At 35.9% G+C, this 26419-nt stretch overlaps 1 protein-coding gene across 1 annotated transcript; it reads right to left on the minus strand.

Annotated features, from left to right (window-relative positions):
- Positions 1-868: 868 nt before the first annotated feature.
- On the minus strand, positions 869-20883 carry LOC136030405 (small ribosomal subunit protein mS40-like). The gene is made up of 5 exons (XM_065709361.1): positions 20748-20883; positions 18429-18564; positions 9396-9490; positions 4138-4268; positions 869-1046 (listed from the first exon to the last, which is right to left on the minus strand). The coding sequence occupies exons 1-5, from the start codon at positions 20793-20795 to the stop codon at positions 917-919; spliced, it is 540 nt and encodes a 179-aa protein (XP_065565433.1). The 5' UTR covers positions 20796-20883; the 3' UTR covers positions 869-916.
- Between the last annotated feature and the right edge of the window lie 5536 nt (positions 20884-26419).

Raw genomic sequence — 26419 nt, forward strand, 5'->3', positions numbered from 1 at the left:
GCTACAATCTTGAGGCACACCTTGTCCCATCTATAAAAAGCCCATGGAATCCCATGCTAAGCACCTCACTTAAATAATATTGTTAAGAAATAATCAATTGAAAAGCAGAGACAAATTCCTATATTTAGCAAAATTATGCGGAATTTTTATATTATCCCCCACCCCACATCTAACATTACTGGTTCAGTAAATAAGACAATTCTTCTACTCCATAGAGGTAAAAAGGTAAAGGATACGGCATTAGACTTTGCAGTCCCTACCGGCGGTGCTGATCTCCATTTCTTGGCCCTTCAGCCAGGAAGTGCGATGGGGGGTTGGGGGTCAACCATCCTGTGCTTTCGCACACCCTTCCTGTTTACCTTCCCCAGATTTCTCCAGACACCCATTTAGAGCTGGGTCGACTCTGACTAAGCTTACAGAATCACGCCACTGACCCCCGTCCCAAACTGAACAATTGGATACACTGGGATTCGAACCTGCGTCCTCTCAGACACAGGATCCTGAACCCAGCACACCAATCCACTCGGCCAGGACGGCCGATTCTACTCCATACTTTCAACTTAATCATTGAATTCCCTTACCGTATCCTATTTTCAACTGGAATACGATCGATAAGAAATAGATTGTGAAGCCAAATGACTCAATCTATATTCAAATCGTTTATTCTTCTGTATGAGATTTTCTTAAGGTATTTATAATATTCGATGGGTCTGTCCTGTCCCCTTCATAATACCTCTTGACAATCCTCGAAGAGATAGGCCTATAGAGGGGAGGAGGAGGTGTGCATTTGCACAATCTCATACAAATGCACACTTTATGTTGAATTCTATGGGGAAACTATCTAAGTACAAAAGTATCGCGTTGCCTCTTATCAAAGGGAGAATAAAAGCATATTTAATAATCATTCATAAAATAACTACTTAGGGATATATTCATTATAGTCATAGCTTCTAAATGGAACGTCAAATTCAATAAGTCCATGTGCTTTTGCCTTCAGTATTTCAACTAAGAGTTGGCTTTGTCTCTTCCTGCATAAACCAGTTTTCCTAGAAGAAATATGGGTTTTACTGTTTGCGGAAATAAATACATATGTAAAATACAGCCGTCATAGAAGAATGTTTTAACCAGCAAATCCAAATGACATTTTAACCAGCAAATTCAAATGACACTATTGAATTGCGCTCGATTTAATTATTTTTCTTCAATCAAAATGTTTTCCAGTTTATATTACAAACGGAATGATCTTCCTGCATCGCAATGACTCAATGAGTCATTGAGTCATTCATGACTCATGATTCATTGACTCAATGAGTCATTGAGTCAATGAGTCATGACTCAATGACTTCATACAAACATTCTACTTGGTGTTATCTTAACAGTTCCAACGGTTTTCCAACTATTTGGCTCACTCCTTGCAATTCAATGAAACGTCCTTTTCTTAAAAATCTCAAAGTAATTTTCCAAACAACAAGGATTTAATCCCCGATTTTCTCATTTATTTCCATCTAGGCTCAGGGTAAAGAAGTCCTAAGTTTATTCTTTCTTCACATATCATGATAGAAATCCATTAAATATCTGGATGTCTGATTCAGTAGACTATAGGATCTACTCTGAATGTGACTATATTAATAGGATTTGTATTTCTAAGTCATCATCTAATCCTCAAAAAGGAAAGCATTCTCAGAATTTACAATGCAAACTCAGATAGTTCAACTATTTTAAAATTTCTGTAAAAAAGAAAAGATTATTTCCCTATACCAAAGCCAAATAAAAAGACTTCTGACCCAGTAATAAAGACACAAATCTGGTCTCTCCAGCTGATTGGGAAATTATTGGAACGGTTGAGCTTATAGTCAGTTATTAGTACTAGCATTAGTCGACTCTGAAAAAGTTAAGTGCTTTTTGGGGCACCGGGGATGTTAATTTAAAAACAAATCATGTTCATGAGTCGTTTGATGGACAAAAGGGCTACTGAGCCTTTTCCTGCTAGTGTAAGCACAAAACTGGCAACTTTGGTATAAAGGCCATAAATAAAATGAAAATTCAAAAGAAAAGAATAAGAAACAATGGTCAAAACAAGCAAGAAGAGCAATGTACAAGAAAGACGTTAAAATTCTCCGAGCAAAAATAACCTAGCTGATATGTCGAATTGAAAAAAAAACTCACAGGAAGCTTCCTGGAAAACTTCTTAGAAAAGAATAATCCAAACATTTTATCTTAAAGGCATGTTTTATATATATTTTATCTAAATACATGTGTCTCAAACACAATACATCTAAAAAGAATCCAAGCAGTGCGCAAACATGAATCTGGAATTTATCTGAAGTAAATACTATAAAAAACTAATCTTAATTATAATTAACCTTATGTTTATAATTTATCTAAACATTTATTAGTAGTCGTCTATCCTTTAAAGTATTTATCTGTACAGTTGCGGTGGAAAAGTTTATAGATAATTGAGGAATTAATAATTAAAGCGTAAAAAAAATTTAGAAAAAAAGGACTGAAATTAAGGACACTTGTACAACTCTTCCAAGCCTAAATAGGCGCATACTTAATCTAATCGAAAATGGTCAATCAATAGCATTACTAGTGTTATTCTACTGCATAATGTCACCTGATAAATTGTTTATTTGCCTTAAATACAACCTATTAAACAATTCGTGGTAACAAACCTCTAAAACCGAAACTCTAATGGTAACCGGAACTAAAAAAGGGGAATTTTGATACCAATAGATGTATCAAAGGAATCGGTTTATTGTGCTGATTCCAAATATATCGAATTCATTTAGTCAAGTGCTACCTATCAAAGGCTACGAGCCTGAGAAAATTTGACTGATTTTCGAAAAAAAATCTTAGATAGCCATACAATTTTAATGAAAATCACACCATAAGATTCAGCTTATCAGAGAACCCAACTGTAGAGGTTTCAAGCTCCTATCTGGAAAAATAAGGAAGTTTGTATTTTTTTTTTGCCAGAAGAAAGATCACAGATGCGTGTTTATTTTTTTCCCCCAGGAGTGATCGTATCGACCCAATGGTCCCAAATATTGGGAAAGAGTTCATTCGAACGGAAATTAAAAGTTCTAGAGCCGATCTAAGCGACCAAAAAGATAGGAGGGCAACTAGGCCCTACCCTACGCCTCTTTTCCCAAAATCGTCCGATCGGTATTCATAATGCCTAGGTAATGTAATATTATAATATCATTTTATCACAATCCCTATAAGCACTTTTTAAATTACCCGAGTGATATAAATTATGATAAATTATTTATACTGTCTACAACATATATACTTCGTATCATTAAAGAGCCACTTATGTGAATTCAAATGTCTTCCAGATCAATGAAGATTAAGGGCCCATTTTCACGAGTGTGGCAGTTGAACTCATGTCTACCTTCCAAAATCATAAATACAATCCTTTCCTCCTCTCAATCATTTCCTGGATCTCACCACAATGGCTGATCCAGCCCCCCCCCAAGATTTTTCTCGGGCCCTCATTCCTTGATTTTTTTTTTCTGTTTTTCACTCTTTTTTTTTAATTGTCAATTTGACCAATTATTGGCGCCTTTGTCACATTGGCTCCAAGATTTAGCATACTGACCCTCCAAGATTTAACACATTTATCACTCCCCCAAGTATTTACTCTAGATCCGTCCCTGTCTCATCATCCAGCCCTATTCTGGTCTTGGAGCAGGGTTACACTAAAGCTCTTCGTCAAATATAACGAGAGGCTGGGAGAGGAGGATGGAAGCAAAAACCTACTTTCTCTGAACAATCCTTGCACGAATACAGGTTCACATAGCTTGATGATTCCATCAAGCTCTCATCCTTGAGAAAATTGGCTCAAAATATCCAAAACACCTCTAGTAAAACAAACTGGACGGTGACAATAGAAAGGCTAGACGCACAAAGTTAATATACCATAAAAAAGGACACGAAGAATTTGGTCAGTCAAATCCAAATTCAAAGAAAGAGCTTTTTATCGATTGACAGAAACCTTAAAGGGTTTGGAGATTTTTTGCACGATGGCCCAAATAGAAGCTTTAAACGAATAAGGGAAGGCATAATAGAGGCTTTTTCAGTTTATGTTGGCTTAAAACTGGGAGCAATTTACAACAGTAGTATTAAACTCACTTATTGTTCAAGGTTTCTCCACTGTATGGATCAATGAATTGTTGAAGCAGATTTACATTTTCAAAGTGCAATAACAGATTTTCATCTCTACATATTGGACAGGCGTTGCTTGTAGTTAGCTCTCCAGCTCTCTAGAAAGTAAGATAGTTAGCTTACCAGAGTAAGACATGCTCAGATAGTTAGCTTACTAGAGTAAGACATGCTCACTAGAGTAAGAAAACTAATAATATAGTTAGCTTACTAGAGTAAGACATGCTCACTAGAGTAAAAAGACTAATAAGATAGTTAGCTTACAAGAGTAAGACATGCTCATTGGAGTAATAAGACTAATAAGATATTTAGCTTACTAGAGTAAGACATGCTCACTAGAGTAATAAGACTAATAAGATATTTAGCTTACTAGAGCAAGACATGCTCACGAGAGTAATAAGACTAATAAGGTAGATAGCATACTAGAGTAAGATATTATTTTACTAGAAAGTAAGATAAGTTAGCTCTTTAAGAAAGCAAGATTAAAATTAAGTGAATAAACACCAAAAACATTGCATATAAAGTATGCCATCACTTTTCTGAAAATGTTTCATTTTATGTGTGATGGAATTCATACAGCAGGCCAAAAAATATTCACATACCCCTCATTACTACAGCCTTGTATACCCAATACTTTCAGAAGCTATTGAACTTAACCGTGGTCAATACATAACTTAGGAACTACTTTAAACTAAATAGTGATGCCTGTTGCTCTGATATCATAAATATTGGAAGTCAGCCATGTCACATAGTCGTCAGTTGATGTTCCAGGAAAATATCGATGCTTACTATACTTCAATATTATTTTCGTCTGTATTAAGACTTGGGCTCTCCTCATTAGACCCACTCAGAATGTAGGCTCTATTCATTGTCTAAGAGTTAGATTCTAAATTTATACACACGTTTCAAATTTTCCTATGGCAGCGTAAGGTTCTTCATATGAAAATATATTTTCCCCCAGCATACTCTGAGAAAGAATTTGACCCAGAGCTCAATATGTGAAAGAGCTATGGAGCTAAGACTCCTTACCATCACCATCTGAAATGCGGTCAATTATTTAAATGTTACCCTAAAACTAATTTTAGCCGTTTTACAAAATACTGACACTCGTATTCAGTATCAACCTAGTACACGAAAATTATTACGAAGCATTGCAACCAGACACATTCCAATTCAAACGTTTTTTCCAAGTTTTCTAAATAATTCAGAGTCTCTCTCTGTTTAATTAGAAATAACTAGACCTATTACATAAAACAAGCTCTCTTTGATTTTATCTTTCCAAGAACTACGAAAAGACACACACCAATCAGATTACGACCTCCGTAACACATATCTTCTTTGCCAAAAAGATAAAAAACAAAACAAAAAAAAACAAGTACGATTCTTGAAAGTACTTGAAGGATGCCGTTACTGTTAATACCAATTCTGACTAAAAAAAAATTGAAAATTTCTCCACCAATATTCACGTTGGTTCTGCAAAAAGGTACTGTATAATTTTTGAAAAAAAAAAAACAGTGAAATCGTCAAAAGTGAGAGATACCTTCCCTCTTTTCAATTTGAGTGGAATGCCATCCAACATTTTCAAAGATTGAAGGGTTTTGCTGAGCTTCCAAGTGTTGATCATGACGACAAATATGTCTCTGACGTCCTTGATCGTAGTAATTTCGCCCTTGATCTCGTCGACTATTCCAGTCTTTAAGCCCTTTGAGTTTTCCAGAGCCTCGGCATGACTAGGTCATCTTGTTGAGATAACAGGCCAAGTGATATAATCAAATACTGAAGTACCAAATTAGCTGCTCCAATGGCCTTCAATATCTGCATTTACTCAGGATCTCTCCCAAGGTTTTAAGAATCAAGGCCAACTATCCTGGTTTCTAATTCGGATTGTAAGACAGCTTACATTAGCTAATTTCAGCCTAAACTTATGGATTGGCAAGATCTATGAGTGCAATTGCAGCAAAATGCTTTAAACATCTGTAAGTCAAATGACTTTTTGGTACGAGCTTTTGGAACACGAATACAACATCAGAGTACTCTGTTTTAACGTAGTAATAGCTTTGATAGGATCTGACACAGGCGCCTATTAAAGAAACTCCTCTTAAATAGCATTTTTGCGAAGTTCTTGATGATCCAATCGATTTTCTTAAGGAAGCAGAGGTTCTCTCTGTGCTGCTTTCTACAGGTTTACCTCCTGCATTAACCCCGCTAATGCTGAGCTTCCTCATGGTAGCATCCTGGGATTTACAATTTTCCAGGTATAAATAAATAGCAGAGCGGACAATCTTGTGAATCTTCTGCTCCATATCGCTTAATGAAAAAGCATAGATGACTAATTCAAACACATCCAACATAAAAGAGCTATCAGTCACCCAGTAGAAGATCCTTCATTTAACATCTTAACTTAAGCTTTATAGATGAAGCCATCTACAGTTAGCACACGAAATACTTTGACCGGGAACAGATTTACTATCAGATCTCACATGAGGCAGACGCCTCGGTTGAATTCAGTTCTCTTGCGTGAGAACTGGTTGTGATTTTTTATTTTAAGAGCTTATTACCATCCAGCTCCATTACATGTCTACAAAGTCCGAAAAGTACATGTCTAGAAGTCTTGAAATAGGCCCGTCATAGAATATGAATGCTCTTTTTTGCAGGGACTCCTTTAATCCTATTGGTGGCATCCCAGATGATTTAGAATTGGGTTAAAAGTCGAGTTCCTGCACCATCCAGAGACTATTACAAACTCTAATTGAGAAATCTGATCCAACATTAATGCATGTTTTTAATAAGTACATCCCCGACTCTACTTCTCGCAAGATATATCAGCTAGTATTACTGTTACCGTGAATGTCCGAAAAATCTTTTACCTTTTTTTCTCATTGGACTTAGTCAGTGTCGCCAGTCAACTTTTCAGTTTTATGTAAGATCTGATGTTGACAGGTTAGGTTTTTGACCCATTTCTGGGATTTATGACCTAATTTAACCTAGCCCAGCCTAAATTTATATTTTACCATCAAAGCTTGCATAAGACTGAAGAAGCTGATTCGAATAGGTAATTGAATTCATGAGGAGAAAAGGGACTTTTGGACATTCACCGATGAATGTCGACATTTACCAGATTTCGGATATTTACGGTAACATCTACGTTTACAAATACAAAATTGTAAACATGCAGAGACGACACATGTCTCAAATTAACTAAAAGAGAGACAACTTGGACTGAGTACCCCAAGGACAGATTTACAAGACGATGCTTTCCTTCTTATAATAGTCTTTCAAAGAACACTATCCCTCAAAAACCGTCTCTTGATTACTTCAAAAGGGTATTCAACAGACACAACCATAAAAAAAGCCACCAAGGAACAAAGGAAATTAGCTGGTGGCGGATTAGGCGCTAAGGTTTTTAGTGGCCTGTTGTGGTGATAGGTATCATAGTTTTTTTTTTTTTTTTTTTATAGATAATTAGCCTTATTATTTATTATAAGAGCTTGCATGGTATCTGACTTCATTCTACAATTTCCCAAACAATCGAGATTCAGTCTTTATACGATTTGTTTTTACCAACAATTTTTTTGGCACAGGTCTACTCCTACAATTAGTAGTGGATCAAAGAGGATCATGCATTTGTGTTAGCCTCAGGTGGCTTACTTCTTGTACTTGTACTTATGGCAGGAATCAGGCGTTTCCACTTTGCCCAGTATTAAGGATCTTCTAGACCTGTTTGAACCATGTAGTGCGGTCTACTGCCAGCTGCTTTGTAAATGGGAACCATTGAGTTGTACATCTGTGACCAAACTTTCTGAACCCCCGCAATAGGTTCAAGGTCTGATTTATCCAAGATCCACCAACTTTTCCACTGTCTTCCTTGGCGTCTCTTCCATGAGCTAAGTGGCTCAGCTAGAAGGATTCAGCGAGGCAAGTATTCCGTAGGCCTCCGCGAGCCATGGCCCAACCATTTCAGTTGTGGCTCCTTGATCGTAACGGCAACGCATGTCTTGATACCACAATTTCGTCATATATCCACGTTATGCTGATAGCAGTAATACTATTAGTAGGAATGGACATTTTTGTCTGCAGAGGGAGTAGACAAAACAGAGCAGACCAGCCTCTCCAAAAGTGAAGATTGCGAGTTAGCACTGGGTCGTACAAAATTTTCCGAATAGCGTAAATTTGCTAAACACACACAAAAAATTTTTACACATTACATTTTTCTACATCCATAAAACCTTAGGAGGGGTGGAAAGTATGCATTTGTACTCTTTCTTGTAATTTTATCATCCGCACATAGAACTGGCAACATTGCTAGATGTCAAGATACTATTATGGTACATCTTGTTCATTTCCCAACTTAAACATTTTCTGATATCTTTACCTTTTCCCTAGAAATATCAATATTTGTCGTCTGATTTTCTACACTAGAAAAAAACGAAAAAAAAAACAGTTTACCTCTAGTGCGTACGAGCATCCCTTATACGCTTAACATCAAGTTCCCTAGATGCAATCTCTAAAAGTTAACAAAAAATACTTATCCCGCAACTTATTAACTGATACACTGTAGGCAACTAGACGACTAGTAACTTTAATCGCATGTGTTCGATTGTAGACAGAACTTATTTACCCCCCCCCCCACCCACCAGAGGTGTGTAACATTTCACAATTACTGTCTATATTACTTCTCTACATATAATTTTACATATTTTTCCATTTCTGAAAACATTGATCTTTTTTGTTTATATCCCCAGAATTATCCCCAGTAATCCTGCATTTTCCAGGATTAGTAGGTGTAACCAATCGACAACTAATCGAGACCATTTCAAGTAATAGTTCCACTAGCCTCTGACGTCATTTACACCTCGTGAAACACTAAGGATAAGTAATCGGACTTGTCGGGAAAGTAATCTCGGAATGCTTGAACGCACTACTCATGTACTTAGTTTACAAATAAATATAACTGTTGATTTTTCCATTGCTTATATTTTTCTTGCTTAATTTTATATACGACATAAACAAAAAATGACTGTTTTTTGAAAACAGAATATGTTTTGTAAATAAATATCTTTTTTTATAATGTGGGATGCGAAAAGTTTTAAAACCTCGTACGCTTACCAGGCCTCAATAAAATTTTGGGAAACGTCGAAGCAGACTATGGAGAAGGACAAGAGTTGTGAAATATCTATTTAAAAATTGCAACTGAGGAAAAAAGGCATACACCTCTCTGTAAAACTTACGATGCACGTTTTTCTGAGTTTGGGTTGAAACTGGCCAGCAAAATTTCTCCTATAATTTTTCCAAACTGGTTCATCTCCATATGTTTTCTCATAGGCTGAAAAAAAGTTGGCATAAATAGTACTGGTGAGACAAAGAATAAAACAAGAATCAACTAAACGTTCCAATTTAGTCAAATCATTCTAACATTTTTCATTACACAAGTTTAAGACTTATATAACAGACAAGAATCTTAAAAGCAAAAATCAAGCTTTCTTCAATTGTTTCAACTAGTGATGTACCCAAAATATAACAAAAAACAAAGATATATATGTAGATATCACAATACCTTATAAAATATAAATATCTTGTCCAGGCAGTTTATATACGAAATATGTCTAAAATATAACTATCCCGAATTTGACTAATGCTGTCTTTATTATGTTAATTTGTTTTATGACAGAAACGGAACACAACAACCTTGTCAGAGTTGGTGTTTCATTCAATATATTAATGTTCAATGGTTTTAGAATAGAAAGATAACAACAAAACCTAAGCGAGGGCACACCTTTCCCCTTCAGAGACCACTAAAGGGTATTTTCAAATTCTCAAAATGCAACCACCATATAACGTGACATTATTGAATGTATTATTCAGCATATCAACAAGTTAATGTTGATAGATTTTAGGATGGAGAAACCTTAACATGGCCTGATTAGGCGCGCATATTTCCCCTGCAGGCAGCACTAAATGGTACTTTTAAAATTTTAAATGGCATCCACCACATAATATGGGATTTTAAAAATTCATGCAGGAAAAAAACTCGTTTCTAAAAATACTTTTTGGAAAAATACTCCAATCAAAGCTAATAGCAATCACATTTTGAAGTGAAGTAGCACTGAAATTTGAAAAAGACAAATTTGGTCCAATACTCTCTTTCATTTTCCAAATTTTGAGGCACAAATCCCCCTGCAGACGACGACTGGGGCAGCTCTAAAATCAAATACTTTTCAAAATGTCAGAAGAAGGAATTTTTGCATGAAGAAGTTTTTCTTTAATAAGGTACATTTTATCCCCAAGCCTCAGATGCTTTCATATTGACCTTTAAATCCTCATACGTTTTTACTGAAATATTTTCCCCAAAGAATGGTATCTACAAACATACTTCTTTCTTTCCAGATTCCACACAGGAAACATTATAATGTGTAAGTATACCATTCAATATTCTAAAGTTATGTCCGTAAAGCGTGGTGGGGCACCCAGCCATAAGGGAAATGTTTGATAAAAAGTAATAACAAGTCTTAAGGGCCAAAATCAGCTGAACCTAGGTCGCTGTAATTTTATTTTCTTTTTATTGTGTTATTTATATAATGGAGGAACAAATAATCCCAACACTCTTCAAATAAAAAAAAAAAAACCAGAGAAAATAGGTGACAAAAATCACGTAAACAAAAGAAAACAAAACTTCGAATCACTTTTGCCATGTATGCTGTTAAAGTAAAGAATCTACATCCTTTTCAGTTTTTTCATTTCTTTAAGTACAAATGTACAAATTAATTAAATTCATGGCAGCTAGATTTGGAAAAATGTGTTGATATTAAAAATAGCCATACTGGAAATTGAGTAATTCCTGAAAGAAAATTTGTATGGTAATCATAACTGGCGAATTCACAAAGTTTTATTTAGGCCTACAATAAAATTACTTATTATAGCAAGAAAGAAAATATGGGCGATTTTCCCTACATTTTGGCCATGCGCTATCTTGATTTCCAATTAAAAATATTTTGCATGAAGGCTGGACATCTTTAACGGTTTGTTAACATGTTTGTTCAAAGTGGTTAGGCAATTAATGTTTATGCCTAAATACACATTAAGCGTGCTTTCTGATTTAGCTAAATGTCTAATTAGCTTTATAATGCAAGAGCTGAATAGTGTGCTTGAATTGATTCTGATAATTGGAATGAAAGCTGGTTGCGTCCCAGCTGTTCTTTTAAGGATGCCTAAACCATGCAAGTAAACCCTTTAAAGCCATCCCGTTTGATCTACCTCTGCACCCCATTTCCATTTAACTCTGCACTCCGTGTTCTCCAGATCCAAAAGTTAGAATTCTTAGTATCCCTCAGGAAAATCCACGCCGAACCTCCATCGACCCTACTTTTACAGAATATACCCCCAACTTCTCCTTACCTCCTTCATAAAGAGATGTTCTAAGATAGAACATGTGTACGCCAGGCTGAGGACAATACCCCTATTTTCGTAGACCCCCTTAAAAAATTGCACCCCACCAAAGCATTAGTTCAGACCAATTTTCACCCAATTACATTGCATACAATCCCTTTTGTCAAGAATGAGATTCGCTTCGGAGGACCAGCTCCCCTTAATAAAAACTTAACATGTCAAACCGAGATCTCCTCCGCCTAACCTAAAAATCAGACTGGAGTCTGTTTTGCGGCTTTCAGGATTATAATAGAAAAAGGAGTTGTTGAGCTTTATTTCTAATATTATCTCAAATTCACGACCATGCAACAAAATTTTAAATTCTTAATGAGTCGGACACAATAAATAATTCTGACAATTTCGAGGACAACCCCCCTCTCATTCAACCAGCAATAAGGATACTATCATTTTTATGTCATCTGAGTTGTAGCAATCAATTCAGAAGTGGCTAATTCAAGCATATAAAACCAAACCCAGTTCACTTAAGAGGATTAATCGAGTTCAAGTGACAAATCAGACCAATGAAATAATGAGTGAAGCTATTGTCTGGGTGGGTCAAAATGAAAATAATGGAGAAATGTTGGTTATTTACAAACTAACAAATTTTTCAATAAATGACATCGTTGCTAGTAACAAAAAGATGCTAAGCCTGACCCTGATATGAGGGGTCAGTATTTAAAAGTTCTAAAATATTTTTTATGTGGTCATTTCATATCTAACAGTTTGTTACTGTAAATTATATTTCTCAGCTTACTAAGCTCGAATGCAATTCTGATCATGTCAATATTTGTATCGTCTTATCCACTTGCTGGCGATTTTGTTGTACCAACGCTAATGTTAGGGTATCCCCACCTTTTCCTCTATCAGAAAATTGCACAAGTCAACGAATAATGAAAAGTTTAAAAATCGCCCAGTCGTATCCATACAGAAATTTCTCATCAGACATCTTGTAACACAGCTTGGCCATTAGCAAACACTTCCCAAATGCCAATTTACCCCTCCTTAGTCAGCTCCCACCTTCATTACTTGAATTCGAGCTGTTCCCTCCAGCTCTTAACTATACCTAGTCTCTTAGAAACGCCCTTAACCTTCTATAAATAAAAAAAATATCCCATCTTTCTCCAATGGAGGTATTTCCGATTTTGGATCTTAGATTACAAATGAAAACTGGCTGGCTCTCACTGGGACTAAAACCTCCTTCCATGAGAAAAGAAGTAACACCTATTCTAATTAAAAACTATATTTTAACAGTCAATTACAAAAACAAATTAGGGCAAAAATGAATCTACTTAAGCAAGTTAAAACACTTGAAGCTAACTCGCTGTGCAAATGTACAAAAATATGTGAATCTGTTTCTTCATATTAAGAATCTAAAGTCAAGGATCTGTTTTCTACAAAGCCAAAACGATGGTATAACAGAATAAAAATGCTAGAGGAAAACCCAGAACAATGTTGGTTTCCCTCCAAGAAGAGCTCTCAGATAAAACTAATATGAACAAATTTTTTCCCCTCATAGTACAGAGCTCCCCCTCCACTCTCCCTAAACTCACTCAGTTTCCATGCTAATTTGCCCTTAGAGGTGGAGACAAAATTAGGAAGATAAAAAATGCAGGATTTTATCTCTCTTGTGAAAAAAAGGTAAAAAGCAAGAATTTGATGGTGCCCGACACATTAAGCCCTTTGCCAATAATTTTTAAAACACTAAGTCCTTAATTTTTAATGAACCTACCTCTACCAGTTATTTCCCAAATTGGTTCGATTTTATTTCTCCTGTGAAAAGAATTAGCAAGAAGTAAGATTATGATGGTGCCCAACTATCCCACAACCTTGTTCACCTTATGGACGAAATATGTAGTAAACTTGAAAAACCTAATACCTTGTCCGTTCTTCTAGCCATGCACTTACAAAAGGCTTTGATTAATTAACCACAATACACTGATAAAAAAAAATCTCCCTTTCCATTCTAAGAGAACATAAACAGTGAAATACCTAAAAATATATTCTGACCCTCTACTATTTTACAATAGTGTGTCCCAGGGAGCCATGTTAGGCCCAATTTTATTTCTTCGAATGATAATCAAGTAGATTTTGTTTTTTTTTCAGATAATTCTTGTATTTGTTGATAGTCTTACTGTCTAGATCAGTCTGCAAACCAAGATTAGAATATTTGAAGCTAGAGTGATAACACTGGCCAAGTCTGTTTCTTACACGTGAAGGCTCTGAAGAATGGAGAAGGATTTGTTAGATGTTTTCATCAATCATCATCATCATCAATCATTTTATGAATACTAAAACATTATTAAAAACGTAAAAAAAGTTATTTGGCCCAAGAAGCTTTGCTTGTTTTGGCCCATACAACACAATAATAGAGCACTAAAAGAACCATAAATAATACCCTAAATCAAACAATACGTTCCAAAGGAAGTGTTTACAGATCGTTTTTGGTAGACGTCTGACTGACCATATTTCAAACAGTTAGTTGCATGAAAAAATGGTTCTATCCCACTTTCAAGAGCTATAATAAGAAGAAAGTTGAGATGGGTAGGACATGTTCTGCAAATGAAGGATGACAGATTCTCGAAAATCGTGCTTTTTTTACAAATGATCTAGGGCTAAACGAAAGGCAAGTCGTTCTGCATTGGGCGGAGAAGGTCTTAAGGAAGGATTTAAGGAAAACTGGATATTCTTGGGAAGCTGTAAAGAGGGAGGCATTAAGCAGATTGGGATGGACGATGAGCACGCGTAGCTATGCTGTCCTCAGACGGCTTGGTGCTGCAGTGAGTTATTGTTAGTTGTAGTAGTTAGTGTCTTAGAGACATGTTTCACAAATTTAAAGCGACGTGATGGACATCAGACGAAGTTATTATTAGCGATACAATAGTCCTTCAAAGTCAACGATTATAACAATTTTTTCCTTAAAGGTCCCCTTCTTTCACTTGTCTTATCTCACTGAAATGCTGGTTACCACTTTAAAATTACTAGATTTTGCCATATCCAGTGATTTAAAATGGGATCACATAATTAGGAATATTCTGAAATATGCAAATACTGCATTCTCCCTCCTTAAACTACCTAAAAAGTTTAGGGACTGAATTAAATCTGCAAAAGAATTTTCCTCTCAATGATGGTTTAGTCACATACTGAAGTCCTTCATTGCAGATTCAATCTAATTACCCTTTAAGGGAGGAGAAAACAAGTTGCTTTCATTACATCAATAGTGCTCTTCATTACCCCCTGACAAATTCGCTTTTACTTAGTCATTCTTTCCCTCTTCATGCCATGCCTGTTCTGCTTCAATAAATCCCCATTTTTACCCCAATATAATTTTCACGGAAATACACAGAAGAATCCACCCCCTACACAATTGCTAAGTTAAATAAGTGAATTTCCTCTTTCATCCCTTATTTTACCATTCACTGTGTAAAATTTATTTTACTTTTTTGAGACATTCTATTTGTGTAGTGTATATTTTAGTAAAATATATAAAGTAAAATATAAAATATTATGTATGACATTGTTATTTTTCTTTTCTTCAATTGATTTTTAAGCTTTGTTTGCATATTTTTTTTCTTTACCTGACATAAGAACCAAACTTGGTTCTTATAGAAAGCTTATGATAGCTTTTGAAATAATCACTATCTTATCTATCTTACAAACCTTGTTTTTCAGGACATTTTTTTTTTGTTTAAGGGATTTGTGTCCTGTATAAGTTTTGAAGTGCCTAATTTTTCTGCAGTCCTTTGGTTTTAATGTTTCACCATAAGATGTTAATTTTGTTATCATTGGATACCTGAGATTAAGTTTTATTTATTTATTTTTTCACTCGCACAATACATAAAGTAAATACAGTGGAGTAAGAATAAATATAAAAAAAACACAAAGAGAAAAACAAATACACACAAAAAACAACGGAAAAAACGGATAAGACGGTGTTGAGGGGATAGGCGTGCAGAAGCTGTACTGGAAAGTTTTCTGTGAAGAATCTCTAACTTTAAAGTTATATCAGGAACTAAAAATTTTTTAACAAGAATCCAGTTTTTTGTCCAAGATGGAAGATACAGAAGAAATTTACAAAATTTGAAATAATTTATCCGAATTCTTTTTAAATTACCATTATTAAGGGGAAAAGACCTGAAGCATAAAGGACAGAATGATCACAGAAAGTAGATTAAAGTTTGGCCACCACATGTCTATTATACTTCCCTCTGTTTGCAACAATCTTTGCCCAGCCAATCTGGATCGTTTTACTCCTATCACAAACAGTACGCCAATGTAAGCTTGAAAGATTGTTAGTAATAGAGATACCAAGCCAACGAATACTATCAACAAGAGGGATAGAGGAGTTATTATAGTGAAGGGGAGTAGCAGTAGTACAGTTATAGGGAAGGAACTCACATTTATCTATATTAAGTGAAAGGCCAATATCAGAGAAAGATTCAGAAACTATAGAGACCATTTGGGAAACACCCTTTTTGGAATGGTTAATCAGAAGCAATTCGTCAGCATATGCAAGATAAGAAACATCCACAAGACCAGAAAGGTATGTACCTGAAATCTTAGCAAGCACACTAGAAATACAAAATCTTAAAAAGCATAGGGGACAAAACACCACCCTACCTAACTCCTCTTCATATCCTTATAATAGTGTCTGGTGCAGATCTTAATTGAAGAAAAGAATTTGAGTACCAAAACCTAAAAAGCATTATAACAGAGAGATTGACCCAGAATTATTCAGAGAAAAAAAAGAGCTGAATATGGACCACACTATCAAACGCTTTTGAAAGATCCAAAGCACAAATATAAAGACCATTTCCCTTGGAGAAATTATCAGCCAGTAAAGAAGACAGAATCTTATGCACATGCTGACAACCCACCCCATGCCAAAAAGCAAATTGCTTCTCACCTTCATTAATATTTTTAGCCAAAAAAGGTAGAAGGATATACTCAAAAACCTTGCTAATATTACAAGAAACAGAAATAGGTTAATAGCAGGAACAATCAGTTGTTGACTTTCCCCTTTTTAAAATTGATGAAACAGTGCCACACAGAAAACTCTCAGGTACACTTGAAGTACATAGACACATTTGAAGAAAAAGATACTGGCACTATATGGCATTGCAAAAGCATTGTATTAAAGAGGGGGGTAAGAAGGCAAGTATATACAGAATGCACCGAATAGTTAATCACCAAAAAAATCAAAGAATAATGTTTATACCAAGCAGAAGGTGGAAGGCAGTTACTTGTCATTGTATCATCATTTAACTTGTCAGAATTGATCACTTTTCTCCAATCTTTCCTACCCACAGGGAAGTCCATACTGCAGTAACCTACCAACCTCAGTTAATATTTGTATATGGTTTTAGTTTTACATTTGAGATCAGCCACACACCCAAAACTTGGCCGACCACATTCAATCCCTATCCGGAGCCATAGTTATGCTTTATTTTTTATCAAACTTAAACAAGGGTCCATTGACCAGATAGGTATTTGTGTTCTTTTGCAAATATGTTGCCAGGGTACAGCAGCTTCTTCTGCCTTGTTCAAACACATCACAATTTGGTTATAATAACAGCAAAATTAGCTTTACCATTCATAGGTACATGGTGCTGAAGATGATGTGGAACACATATGGTAGAAAGAAGGACTGTCAAGGTAGATATGTAGGACAGTATATTTGCTTTACTCTAGTTGCTTTTTACAAACCACTTTGATTTTTCTTTGTGAGTAATTCATCAAGGAAATTACCTCTTTGAAGTTAGCTTTGCCTTTTTTTTAATCAAAAAATATATTGATTGAGACTGGAGAAATGTGTAAAAACAAACAAGCTATGATAACCTTTTGCGTAATATCATAATTCTAGCTTGATTACTCAGATTGAGACAGATCTCAAATCAAACTTATAAAGAAAAATGATGATTCTAAGTCATTATTTTTAAGATCTATGCCATTATATTTTATATATCATTATGTCATTATATTTTTAAGAACTGAAAAAAAGAAAATCGGATCTCACATAAGTTCCTATACTTATCCACAAAATACTTGAAACTAAACTTTCTAATACAAAAAAAAGGTGAAAAAAATATATAAAAAAGTCACCTTCAACATTGAATTTGATTTAACAAACACAAAATCTTTAGCAAAACCCTGGAATTTCAGATATTTCATTCTTGTAGATCTCCCAATTGAGAATCACCATGTCTTTTGATGCTATGTGTCATTCATTCAAAATGTGTTTAAAATCAAGACAGGGGTGTATTGTAAAAGGACTAGTGACCCCCTATTAGTTAGGAAGTGCCACCAAGTCAAAACGAAAAGAATAAAAAGAACAATATCAATAGAAACATAAGACTATAACTGTCAATCTATAAAACATAGTGAAAAAGAAGCCAACATATGAATTCAATATTACATGTCTATGATCTATGATCCTAGGGGTAGACATGTATCCTAAGAGAGAGAGACATTTATGGCTTTTAGAGAGAGACAGAGAGGGTGGGGGGATCAGAAAAGTTTCCCTTTGCAGAGGAGAGGACAGTTGGCAGCACCCAAGTGTATTCAATATTTCTGAAGGGAAGTGGTCCTTAAAACTAATCTCAAATGGGAAGGTTGCCACTCAACCCCTACAATCCTGCAGTATGCAGGCATTCAAGATGTTCCCTTGGGGGAGAGGGATATTTGGACCAATTGAAGCACTCCCTCTCAGTGTTTTAAATAAAGGATAAACTACATTTCCTAGCTGCCATTCAGGTCACACCAGATCACATGAAAAAACTCACAATTGCATGTTCTTTGTAGCTACCATGGTCTTAAGCATTAGACAACAATAGCCTACCTACATTTGCTTTTCAGGTATGCAAGTGAAGTTTCCAGTGGAACTTCAACATATTTTTCTCTTCTCTGTTTTCCATATTTTGAATAAGTCTTTTCTGCATTCTTTGCTTCATTAGAACATAACCTTGATGAAACTGATGCCTACAAAGAAGAATTGATTAAAAGAGATTCATATAATTAACCCAAATTTTGTAATAACTGTCAAACAGATCACTAAAAGAAAAAGTAGCCCAATAAGAAATTATTTATTTATTTAAGAATTACAATGCTTCTTGACTACTATGGTCCCTGCAGTGCATTCCTGCAGCATGATTCAATCTCTGGGTCCTGTATTACCAAGCAAAGGTCAAATCCACTGTGCCACCACAGGAAGAAATAATTTCTCTAATTGAAATTCCTAATTCCTGAATTCCTAATTATAGAGGGACTCTGCATGTATAGTTTTATCAGCTATGCCAACCATCTGACCCATACAATGCAGATTTTTCAATGCATATGGTGCAACATATACCAAGGAAGTGTGGTCATCTACAATACCAGAATAAATCTAAGTTCCAGTACCTATGGTTTTAACCTTGTGGCAACCAGGTGGAAATAACCATGTGGTTATCCAAAAATTTGATGGTTTAACAGCCAGGATCAGCTACTGAACAAGGCAGGAATAAGACCTAAAGGTGAACTTGCAGCTGCTCAACTGTTGTTGAAAGGCTGTATTTGCAATAGCTCCTATATTTGGAAAGAGCACCAAAAACATTGAGAGCACTTGTTTTTCTACCTTGACTGTATGTCAGCAGTGGAATCATGTGTAGGCCTATATTTATCAGCATAAAGTTACATGAACTTTTTTTTAGATAGTGAAGGGTATGATTCTGCTTAACTTACTTTTTGTAATCTTGGGAAAAGGTTAGGTTAATAAAATAGAACTTACAGGGATGGGTCTTTTGACTAGAGTATGTCCTTGGAAAGTATTTTGAAGTACCTATCTCTACTACTTCTCCCTCTTGAGAACAGTGATCTTTGATGACCTTTAAAAATCTTCTTGTTATGATAGTGAAATCTAGCTAAATAGATCTTCTGTTTAAATTAAGCACCACAAAACAGTTTTCAGCTTCAAAACTTCACTCAATCCCTAGCTTAAATTTAGAAAAAAAGCCATTGACATGGCTTAAAATTTCACTCAAATAACAGGAATTGCATTTACAGAACTAAAACCAGAGAAAAGAAACTGAAGATTAATGTAAAATGTTGTTTTGTCAAAATTTCAATAGGTATAGGCCTAGACCTGTCAAGCAGGCAAATTTCTACAAACAAGAAGACAGAACAGGGTTAACACACAGACTTGGCAATAGCTTCCCAGAGTATGGTTTTGGCCCTGGATTCAGTGCTGAAAGCTTTATTTTCCTAGCCCAGCCCCTTTTACAAGATAGGCTAGAAAAAGTAGCTAAACTACAATTTTGCAATCCAATATCCTTTTCAACAGACTCCTAGATTTCCAAAATTCTGGTTAAACTGGAATTTTACCAAGTAAAGTAAAGAACGTCCTAAATTTACCAATTCAGATAGGATCAAACAAAAGACATTCTAAAATAGATCTTAAGAAAGCTAGCATAAAAACTTCATGGAAAACCAAGGCTAAAGGGTAAAATTCTAGTTAATTGACTTCTTGCTATCTCAGAAAGTGTTTATGCTAGGAAAATGAAACTTTCAGGGATGAATCTACAGACTAAAGTATGTCCCGGGAAGGTATTTTGAAGCAACTACCTCCACTCCTTCTCCCTCTAGAGGGCTCTGACCTTTCATGACCTTTAAAAATATGTGTCTTATAAAAATGAAATTCTGCAAAACAGATCTTCTGCTTAATTGAAGTACAATAAAATTGTTTTCAGCTTCATAACTTTGCTCACTTCCATTTTATAAGGTTTTAAAGATACACAAATATATTTCATAAATTTTGAAAAAAAACATAAATGTGGCTCAAAATTCTACTCAAAAAACAGGAATTGCATTTTCAGAACTAAAGGCAGGGAAAAAGCAACTAGTAACTGAAAATTAAGGTAAAATATTGTTTTGTCAAAATTTTAATATAGACCTGTCATGTAGGCAAATTTCAAGGCCCTCTAGAGGGAGGAGGAGTGGAGATGGGTACTTTAAAATACCTTCCCGGGACATACTTTACCCTGTAGACCCATCGATGAAAGTTTCATTTTCCTAACCTAAACCCTTTCCGAGATAGCAGGAAGTCAATTAACTAGAATTTTACCGGCTAAAGTACTGAACAGAGTGGGGCAAAAACAGTTAGCCATTATCCTTTTTGACGGACTTACAACAGATGACAAAAGGCATCTCAGTCTACTGGTTGAAGAAAGACTCATTTTCTTAAAATCTTCTGTTTCTTCAATAAATGTCTATAGATGTAACAATAATCCTAGGTAGTACTGATTAATCCTGCAAGAATCTTGCACTTAGCCGCTGACAAAAGAAGACAGTAAACTTCCTACATCGTCGACAGTCGTTTCACATTGCCATTGTGTAACATTAGCTTCCAGACTAAGATATTTATGGCTGTTCATATAAAACTAATCTACCAGCCAAGATCAAGTTTGGCAAAATAATCAAATACATAAGTGCTACCTCATATCCACAGAAGGAAACATGAGATGCGCTCCTTCCAAGTGATGCTATTATGGATATATGTATCCTTGTAGCAAAATAGTTCAATTTCGGTCCCTCTGCTGAGGCAACTGTATCAAAGGGTAAACAAACCATAGGTGCAATTGAACGGACCTTCAGTAGATCGTCGTGTGCTACCATGATTAACTTTTTATAGCCTTAATTGACCCTAATGCCGATTTTGACATTATGTTGCCACTCCTTTTAACAAGTAAAGCCAACATGTACTGGATTTCTTAAAGAGACGTGCCACCAAATGTACGAAAAACGTAAATAAAATTTATCACCCATTACGTCTTGAAAGATTCGAGTTTCCAACCATTGGGTACTACAAAAAGGGAGGTATTATCGTAACATAAAAGGTACTAACTTTTGAAGAATTCCTATTCAATTTGGGTCATATTTGAAAAGCAAAAGGCCATTTGGCAATGTTATTTTGAAGAAGAGGTAACACAAATTTGAAAAAACAACTTACTTCTCAAACCGGATAGTCAGCATGTCGGAATCCCTTGCTAGAAAAACAATAAGTATCCATAGTGTTGATATTTTAAGGAAGACACTAGATCAAGACGGATGCATAAAGCCGTCACAAACTGTTTGGTATTTTGCAAACACTCCTACTCACTTCATCACTGATCCATCGTCTTTAGGTTTCCCTTGATTAGAGGTTGAGGAAACCAACCTTACTCTGTGCTCTGTGATCGCAAGGATTCCATATCTTAAGAAGCTTATATGAGAAACGCTAATTTCCTTTATTTTAATTCATGTGTAGGAGGACTGAAAGAACCACGCATTTCTATCTTTCTGATCTGATAGCCATTGCAAACCGGCATCCTGTTAAACAGATCAAAGGCAACAGCTTGTGAAATCCTGAGTAAATATAATCTAATGAAATTTAATGAACTAACTGATAGATATTAAGTGGTTATAACTGATTCATATACTGTGGTCGGAAAACAACGTTCGCACAAAGTTTCATTGCGATGGAACTACAAGTAGCCGGTGAATGTTACTTAAATAATAAGACGAACAAGAGAAATAGAACCGGATTCCAAATTAGTTTTACTAATGCTATTTCCTTATTAATGTTATCGCTCAAAGACAAAGAATTCTCATTACCGTTATTCACCAAAACGGCTAACTGCCAAACTAGTTAAGGTGGGCCCTACCCAAATTATCAATATTGCCGTCTATTATGACATTTCTGATGAGACACTAGATGGGAACAGGATCTCATGAAATGTAATTTATCACAGTCTCAGTTCTCTATATGATTTCGTTGTTTGAATACAATTCTAGTGTTGATCATATACTTTTCAGTATTATCTTCTTCCCTTTAGTTATCCTGTTGCTCACCATCATTCCTTATTAGAAAACCTCCGTCATTAGTTCATCTGACTAAAGACAAAGTTTAAATCTAAAATGCCAATCTTACTACAAATATTTTGCAATTTTCGATAACATTGACGAGATGGCGGGCTACATCCAAATTATTTCACCAGTATATTCTAGGGCAAATTAACCCTAGACATGACAGGAAGATTAACACCATCAGCTGAATAGTCTCAAAAAGCAGCCTCCCCCCACTCGAAGCTTAATGATCATGAAAAATTGAAAAAAGATGCATATGTCAGTGTTTGAGCTTTACAGTAAAAATAGCAGTGAGCGAAAATATAATAGTTAATCTCTGCAATCTTGGTGCAATTTTAAGCTGTCCTAGACCGAAATTTTTAAAGAGCTCTTACCTATTTCTACTTTGTTCTATGGCTCTTTCTGGCTGTTTTCAACGGAATTCTTAAATATTTTATTGAAGGCATTATAAATTATCCTTCTTTACCTGGGAATTCTTTTGTGTCTTAACAACTAAGTAAGATGTATTACATGGCGATTTTTTTTTTTATTCGTATATGATAAATATCTGTGCTGTAAAATTGTTTTATTATTTCCCGAAGGAGATTTTGCTTTTTAGACACCATTATTTCCCACATGGTCGTTCGCTAACCAGAAATTTTAAGCCTAATCCATTTTTTGCCCTTCCTTTTTTCACAGACATTCATAGATTCTCAATAAAAAAGAAGTTTTCAGCTTTCTAGTTTATTTTGACAACAAGTTATTTTTTTTTATTGTCTTCTCGTTTCCTGAGAGGCATAGCCCCAATAGTTTCCCTGTCAGTGTTCATTGGGGATATCCATGTAAAAAGAGATTTGTTTGAAAATATCATCTTGAAGACCATGTGTACGATGATTCTGATGATTTGATATTTCAGACATCCCCTCTTGGTAAATATTAAAGCACTTTGTTTGAGCTGGTCTATATTCTTGACGTATTTAATGGATATATATATATATATATATATATATATATATATATATATATATATATATATATATATATATATATACTAGCTGTTGGGGTGGCGCTTCGCGCCACCCCAACACCTAGTTGGTGGGGTGCTTCGCGTCCCCCCAAGCCCCCCGCGCTCGTAAGTCGTTACGCGCCATATTAGTTACGCACCATTGTAGTTGTGTCCCTGTGTCCCACCTGTGAATAGAGATAGATATAAATATATGTTTTTAACTACGTAAAACATGCGAATATACAACATTCTTCGTTGTCCCATTGTCGGTGCATATAAATAGATTGTCAGGTTTATTGACTCTTGACCATGCAACATATAATTGTCCATGGGAAAAACAATCCGTATTCAGATCCTATACCTCATTATTCTAATGATAAGTCCCTGTGTTCCGGTCGTCATTTATATTCCCTGTGTCCCGGTTGTCATTTGTGTCCCGGTGTCACAGTTTGTAATTTCTCTTTGAGTGTCCCGGTCGTCATTTATATTCCCTGTGTCCCGGTCGTCATTTGTGTCCCGGTGTCCCGGTCTGTAATTTCTATTCGAACAATCCCTGTGTCCCGGTCGTCATTTATATATCCCGCCTGTGCCCCCGGCGTCCCCGTTGTAGTTGTGTCCCTGTGTCCCGGTCGTCATTTATATTCCCTATGTCCCGGTCGTGATTTGTGTCCGGGTGTCCCAGTCTGTAATTTCTCTTTGAGGTTCCTGGTCGTCATTTATATTCCCTCTGTGTCGGTCGTCATTTGTGTCCCGGTCTGTAATTTATCTTTGAGTGTTTTTTCTTTTTAGTTTTTTTTTTAGTTTTTTACATTTTTTCAGTTTCTTTTTCTTCTTTATTTTTCAGCGTCACTATGAAGTACATATCGCCAGACCTTTGTTTTTTAACTTAAATCTGGTAGTCATTGATGACCTTATCCAAGTCAAAATCCCAAACCCAATCATCATCGCTATCATTTTCAGTTTTGATATGTTTTGACTTTCGCTTTCCAGGTGGATTTTCATCTAACTGCGCGGTTTTGCGTTCTTTAGCTGCAAGCCTGTTTTCTTGCTGTTCTTGTGATTCCTTGGCATGCTTTCTTTTCTTACTTTCTCTATCAGCAGCAAGTTTTTTGGCATAGACTCTTTGAGCAGCTTCCTCGGCTGTTGCCATTGTAGGTTCTTCAGTCATTTTACAATTAAACATTTTTCCGTGAACACATGTCTTAAATACCATTAATGACGTCACCGTCATAGCAAAAATGACGACAACTAACTTCATGACGTCAGTCGACACAGAAACATGACGTCACCTGACAGACAGACACACAGACAGACAACTTATTTTTATATATATATATATATATAAGCCCCCCCGCGAGCGTAAGTTGTTACCCGCCATATTAGTTACGTGCCATTGTAGTTGTGTCCCTGTGTCCCACTACAGGTTTACCGACTCTTGAACATGCAACATATAATTGTCCATGGGAACAACAATTCGTATTCAAATCTATACCTCATTATTCTAATGATTGCACTTGAGTTTTGTTGATGGTGATTGCTAATCAAACATTCCCTATGTCTCCATCGTCATTTATATATCCCCCTGTGCCCCCACCGGCGTCCCCGTTGTAGTTGTGTCCCTGTGTCCCAGTCGTCATTTATAGTCGACAAACATGACGTCAGCCAACAGTCCCGGTCGTCATTTGTGTCCCGGTGTCCCGGTCTGTAATTTATATTCAAACAATCCCTGTGTCTCAGTCGTCAATTATATATCCCGCCTGTGCCCCCGGCGTCCCTGTTGTAGTTGTGTCCCTGCGTACCGGTCGTCATTTATATTCCCGGTCGTGATTTGTGTCCGGGTGTCCCAGTCTGTAATTTTTCTTTGAGGTTCCTGGTCGTCATTTATATTCCCTCTGTGTCGGTCGTCATTTGTGTCCCGGTCTGTAATTTATCTTTGAGTGTTTTTTCTTTTTAGTTTTTTTAGTTTTTTACATTTTTTCAGTTTTTTTTTCTTCTTTATTTTTCAGCGTCACTATGAAGTACATATCGCCGAACCTTTGTTTTTTAACTTAAATCTGGTAGGCATTGATGACCTTATCCAAGTCAAAATCCCAAACCCAATCATAATCGCTATCATTTTCAGTTTTGATATGTTTTAACTCTCGCTTTCCAGGTGGATTTTCATCTAACTGCGCGGTTTTGCGTTCTTTAGCCGCAAGCCTGTTTTCTTGCTGTTCTTGTGATTCCTCGGCACGCTTTCTTTTCTTACTTTCTCTATCAGCTGCAAGCCTGTTTTCTTGCTGTTCTTGTGATTCCTCGGCACGCTGCAGCAAGTTTTTTGGCATAGACTCTTTGAGCAGCTTCCTCGGCTGTTGCCATTGTAGGTTCTTCAGTCATTTTACAATTAAACATTTTTCCGTGAACGCATGTCTTAAATACCATTAATGACGTCACCGTCATAGCAAAAATGACGACAACTAACTTCATGACGTCAGTCGACACAGAAACATGACGTCACCTGACAGACAGACACACAGACAGACAACTTATTTTTATATATATAGATATATATATATATAAGCCCCCCCGCGAGCGTAAGTTGTTACGCGCCATATTAGTTACTTGCCATTGTAGTTGTGTCCCTGTGTCTATATATATATATATATATATATATATATATATATATATATATATATATATATTATACTAGCTGTTGGGGTGGCGCTTCGCGCCACCCCAACACCTAGTTGGTGGGGCGCTTCGCGCACCCCCAAGCCCCCCCGCGCGCGTAAGTCGTTACGCGCCATTGTAGTTGTGTCCCTGTGTCCCACCTGTGAATATAGATAGATTTATATATGTGTTTCAAACTACGTAAAAATTGCGAATATACAACATTTTTGGCTTTCCCACTACTGGGAGCTTTCCGTTTCCAATTGCCAGCAATTGATCTGAAAATGTTTGACCAGAGTCATCGTTACACAGACAGACAAC

The sequence above is a fragment of the Artemia franciscana genome, chromosome 8 (genome assembly GCF_032884065.1).
Source record: "Artemia franciscana chromosome 8, ASM3288406v1, whole genome shotgun sequence".
NCBI lineage: Eukaryota > Metazoa > Arthropoda > Branchiopoda > Anostraca > Artemiidae > Artemia > Artemia franciscana.